The sequence below is a fragment of the Melanostigma gelatinosum genome (genome assembly GCF_949748355.1).
Source record: "Melanostigma gelatinosum genome assembly, chromosome: 3".
In the NCBI taxonomy this organism is placed as follows: Eukaryota; Metazoa; Chordata; class Actinopteri; order Perciformes; family Zoarcidae; genus Melanostigma; species Melanostigma gelatinosum.
Window position 1 is genome coordinate 21,184,700 of NC_136636.1, and position 5,200 is coordinate 21,189,899.

Consider the following 5,200-nt stretch of genomic DNA (forward strand, 5'->3'; position numbering starts at 1 on the left):
AAGCGTGTCGTTCGACTGTACTGCATGGTTTGTGTGTTGTATCAGATTGTTTTTTAAATCTCATCATTTAATTTATGTCCTGTTACTAATTGCTGCTCTGCATGTGTCATCAAATGACTATAATCAGTGTTGCTTGGCTGTGTTTTGTTGCTTCCTTGCACAAGTAAATGCACTGAACAGTGGACATTGTTTACGTATTAACTTTGCAGTTTTCATGGTGCCTGTGTAATTTATATTTAACATATCGGTGGAAAATGAGCCAGCTGGATAACGCATAATGTGCCATGTCCTTATAAATAGATAAATGAAAGGAGTTGGACATATGTGCCTGCTTATCATTTCTCATAATGTGATTGCAGTAGCAGCCAGGAGCTTTTTGGTTCTATTCTCTACATCATGACCCTGTCGTAATGTACCTCATTGACTCCTTGAGGCAGGCCTTGAGGTAGGGCATGCTCTTGATGTGCTCTCCACATGGGTCCTGGCCGGGAGCAACCACCTCGCTAATCTCCTCCAGCAACTTGCTCTGGGCAACAGGGTTACGCGACAGGTTGAAAATAGCCCACAGCATACAGTTGGCGGTCTGAGAAATGTAAACACAGGGAGCGAGAGGGAGAGGGAGAGTGGGAGGGAGATAGAGGGAGAGTGGGAGGGAGAGAGAGAAAGGAGATGTCAGTTATTGAGGCAGCTCCTCTAAGTGCATTCCTCAGAGGGGTCCTGAAGGGAGCTGAAGAATGTTTGGGGTCCCTAAAGGGCCCCTCAGTTACCTCCACATCACATTCATTCTCCGCTTTAGAAACTGTAAATGGAGCACCCGTTTGTTTTGGAGGCTGAACAGTTAATTTTTTTCTTTCAAAAGGAAAATAGGCGAAAGGTAAAACATTTAAAAGGTTAATCCGCATTCATAAATATATGGCCTAATGGCCCCTTCGCCATTTCCTAGCCTCCTTCTGCTGCCGCCATTTAAACTCGTCAACTGTCTGTAAAGTTTTGAGACTGCATCTTGCTCAGTGGCAACAGGAGAGTGGTATCGATCTTCTCATCTAACTCAGCGATTTACGCGTATTTCGCAAATATCAAAGTATTCCTTTAAATGAAATGCGTCTTTGAAGCAGGAAAAGTTGCTCACCGTCTCAACTCCTCCGATCTGTAGCTCTGTGATGGTTGCGTACAGCTCCTCCTTCGAGAGACTGCTCTGGTGTAAGATGTCCCCGATTAAGTCATCCGGATCTCTGACTGAGTTCTTCACCAGCTTCTTGTCTATATAGACTTTGGCTGAGGAAACATGAACATAGTAAAGATGTAAAGATGTGTCACAGTGATTTGGCTTAATGTTCCTTGCTAATTTCTACATGTGATCCTCTTTTTCAGTACAGTTAGTTTGGAAATCCATGACGATATATATGCAAAATGCATCGTTTTTTGGGATACAGAGAATATATAACATTACATCTTTAACTGATGCACCTACACGGAGGAACCTGATCATTTGGTTTGTTTGGAGTTGAATCACACCTTGTGCTGAAACAATAAGTTGATAAATATTTGCAGAGTCCAGCTTCTCCGACATGAAGATTTCTCTTTTCTCTGCTTTATATCATTGTAAAAAAATGATTTGTACTTTCGACAGTAGGTCAGACAAAACGAGACATTCCAAGCCTTCGTCTTGGTCGTAGGACATTTCAGTACAATTTTATGACATTTTATAGATCGAATAATACTATGTGTCCAGTGTTGCAGTGTTTGTCATCCGGATCAAGTTACGTCAGCATGAAAGTCATTTTCTTTGAGTTCTCCTTCCTCTGTATGATTCATACATCAGATTGTATGTGAATTTGAGCATGCTGTCTTATCTATTATACGGGCATCCAAGAGGGATCCCTCCACCTCCCTCCTGCTACAACAAATATTTGGCAGATTTCTCCCTCTTAGGTCACAGGGTTTACTATGACTCTGGCTGCCGTTTACTCAGAGTGCCAAGTACACAAAACACCCTGAGGCACTCAGTTCAACCCCCCCCCCTCCCTCTGTTCCTGTCCTCTCTATCTATCCTCTGGCTGGAACTGAGCTTTAACTGTGATGCAACTTTGTGAAATGAGAGTGATCTGTTTTGCAGTGCAATATTCTTTTGTGTGAGTTTGTACCTGTGCTGAAGATGCGGTCCCACGCTGCCGTGTGGTCCTGCCACGTTTTGGTGTTGAGGGTCTTGTGGAGCGCCACCGGTGTGACCATCATCTTGCCAAACGTGCTCATCATCTGCACAGACAAGACAAAGAGGGCAGAGTGTTCACATTCAATGATCTCACACTGGAATTCTTTGACGCAATTATGTTATCAAGATCTTCTGTTTCTTGCACCCTCTGCCCTGGGAGACCTTTGAGAGTCTCATCGCCTCCTGACTGTGGATGACACTGGTTTGATCCAGTAATCCCAGCAGTGACCAGCTGACCTCATGCTTGAGAGGAACCTGATGAACTACGGTGTTTCTAACGGCTCATCGTGTCACAGACCATTGTTCACACATACGAGTGGAGCAACGCACTTACTGTTTTCACGGCAGTGATGAAGTTCATGGCTTCCTCGTTGACTTCATCCTGCAGAAGACCAAATCTCTTGTCGTAGAGGACGAGGCAGATGGCTGAATGACAAAGAAGAGCAAAGATTGAGACTCAGAGCCTGAGATGAATGTACATACAGATTCAGTAAGACTTGAAAATGTTTTGATATATCTAATTTTAGATATCACAAATGATCTACTGGTCCATTTTATTTCATAAGATAGAGGTTAAATAGCATGACATGTGTATAGAACTGGAGCCATCATGACTTATGTGAAAGCAAACTGTATTTTTGAACATTTGATGAAGTTTTGTCCCTTTTTTGACATTTTATGGATTAAACAATATCGAGACAATAATCAGCAGATTCGTTGATAATTAAAATAATCCACTTGCAGCCCACATTACTAATGTATGCATACAATAGTTAAACTTACTCTCAAAAGACCATTTATTCAGCTCGAAGTACAAGTCCTTGATCCTCCCACTGACGTTTTTTCCCCCAATTCTGGCAACGAAGTCCATCAACACCTGCATTTACGGACAAAAGCGGTCAGGCATCGATCATACATACGATTATAAACAATATACGTCCGATATTTGAAGTGTCTTACCTCGTTTATTTTGTGATCGAGCTTCACCACCTCAGACGGTTTCATGAGTTTCTGCTGAAAAGCGCGCCTCACTCTCTGCCAGTCTTTCCCCTCCCTGCAAATACAACCGGCTTTAAAACAATTGTGACCCCATTAAACTGCGTCGCCTTCTATACGAATAAACGTGTACTTACAGGATGAGGAGTCCGTACGCCTCGCCTCTCAGGTCTCTGTACGCGGTCCAGGGCTTGATCTCCAGTCTCTGAGGGTAATTCCCTTCTTTCCTGTAGAGCGCCTCCAGCAAGCAAGGTGCGCCGATGTGCACCGACTCAAAGGAGCCCAGCTTCATCCGGAAAATCTTGCCGAATTTCTTATGATAATCAACCTAAGACAAGCATTGTAAGTGTTCAAAGTTATTGAATTAAAATACATGCAACGTCGTTTATGCTCGTTAAAACACATTTAGTTGCGGCGACAGTTTAACAAAAATAAGCTGCATTTCCTATGTAAAAGTAGACAACGTTATTAATGTTACTGTACCAGCGCCTCGTGCTGTTTTGCCAGACCTCCTTTCCAGAGGAGTTGTATCAGACTGCCAACGAGCGGCCAGTTGGTGGGTCCGGGGATCGCGTCCAGGCTGCGCGCTCTGGAGGCAGCGTGCGGGCACTGCGCAGCCTCCGCAGCATCCTTCTCCTCCAGGACGCACACAGAGGATGTCGGTTTGAAGTGATGCAGCCCGACGGACTTTTTCTTCAGAAACTCGACAAACTGAGGAACTTTTTGGATCTGCGCCCTCATCCTCAAACTTGTAAATTAGTTTGAGGGGAGAAAAAAAGCGGAATAATTCAATGTTCAATAGCAGCTCTTTTTTTTTTTATCTTGGGGAGTTTCTCGTTTCTTGGAACTGATCACACCTTACCGCCATATATTTATACCATGAGAGTGTTTATTCCTGAAGTGGACTGAGCCAATCAGCGACCGGACCTGCGTGGTGTGGCTGTCGAGCCGACCATTCATGTATCCACGTTGGAAGGGTCGTATGACCCCAGATAGACAGAGGAAGTGCCCCCCCCCCCCCCTCTTAATAAATAAACACACGAGCCACATCGGAGGTGACGCAGTTCGCTTGAACCGTGTTTCAGAACGACCTGCGATTTAAAGAATCGAAACTTTGGCAGAGCAAATACTACTGCCACACTTCTGCTCCGTGGACAAATATTTGACAGATTGCAGCCTCTGTGTGTGCGCGCGCGTTTGTTTTTTTGAGTGTGTGTTCTTTGTAGAGGGGTAAAGTGGGTAACTGGGGATATTCAGGGCTTTTGTCCATTTGTGTCTTTATTATAATGACACATTTTATTACTATTTATCGTCAAACCCTTAGAGTACATGTTCGTTCACATGGGTTACTGCCTCATGGTGCCTCATGGTGATCCTCAGAATCACGTCATTCAGTAATTAAGGTTTTTCATGTGGCCTCTTAGAATAAAATCTAATTGCAAAACTATCTCATTCATAAGTGCACATAAGGCAAGCAGGAAAATAACATAAAAATCCTCAGATGCATTTTGTTGATCAGCTTTTTGATATCAGCTCGGTAGTTGATTAGAGAAAACATCTCCTTGATATCTGACCCTCTCACCCCATACACTAACACATACATGGCATGACTTATACACCATGTGCAACCCTTGTACAACTTCTCAGTCACAGACTCTTGGGTGCTGAACAACCTTGACTGAACGAGAGCAGGTTTAACACACACATCAAACATGTCCATTTTGTTTCTTTAATGACTTCCTTTGGTTTTTGTTTGATAAATAAAATAAAGATATAAATTATTGATTAATGAGCTTTAGAGCTGCTGATAAACACATTGCTACTTTTAGACAGAGTGAGGTTAGCCATTTCCCCTCTATTTCCAGTGTTTATGCTAAGCTAAGCTAACAGTCCGCTGGCAGTTGCTTCATATACCGTACATGCGAATGGTCTTGATTTTCTCATCTTCCTAAAATGACAAATTATTTTAGTGTTGCACCTCTATAAAGTTAG

General features: G+C 43.1%; 1 protein-coding gene across 1 annotated transcript in view; it reads right to left on the bottom strand.

Moving 5' to 3' along the window:
* cyp24a1 (cytochrome P450, family 24, subfamily A, polypeptide 1) overlaps nt 1-3,949 on the bottom strand; it is a gene marked incomplete at both ends in the record, with an annotated part of 5,058 nt that extends 1,109 nt beyond the window's left edge. Inside the window, 8 exons of the mRNA XM_079297124.1 lie at nt 417-583; nt 1,130-1,275; nt 2,145-2,256; nt 2,547-2,638; nt 2,996-3,089; nt 3,173-3,266; nt 3,346-3,536; nt 3,692-3,949. Coding sequence (XP_079153250.1) covers nt 417-583; nt 1,130-1,275; nt 2,145-2,256; nt 2,547-2,638; nt 2,996-3,089; nt 3,173-3,266; nt 3,346-3,536; nt 3,692-3,949 — 1,154 coding nt within the window. The remainder of the gene's footprint in view (nt 1-416; nt 584-1,129; nt 1,276-2,144; nt 2,257-2,546; nt 2,639-2,995; nt 3,090-3,172; nt 3,267-3,345; nt 3,537-3,691) is intronic.
* Nucleotides 3,950-5,200: the final 1,251 nt, after the last annotated feature.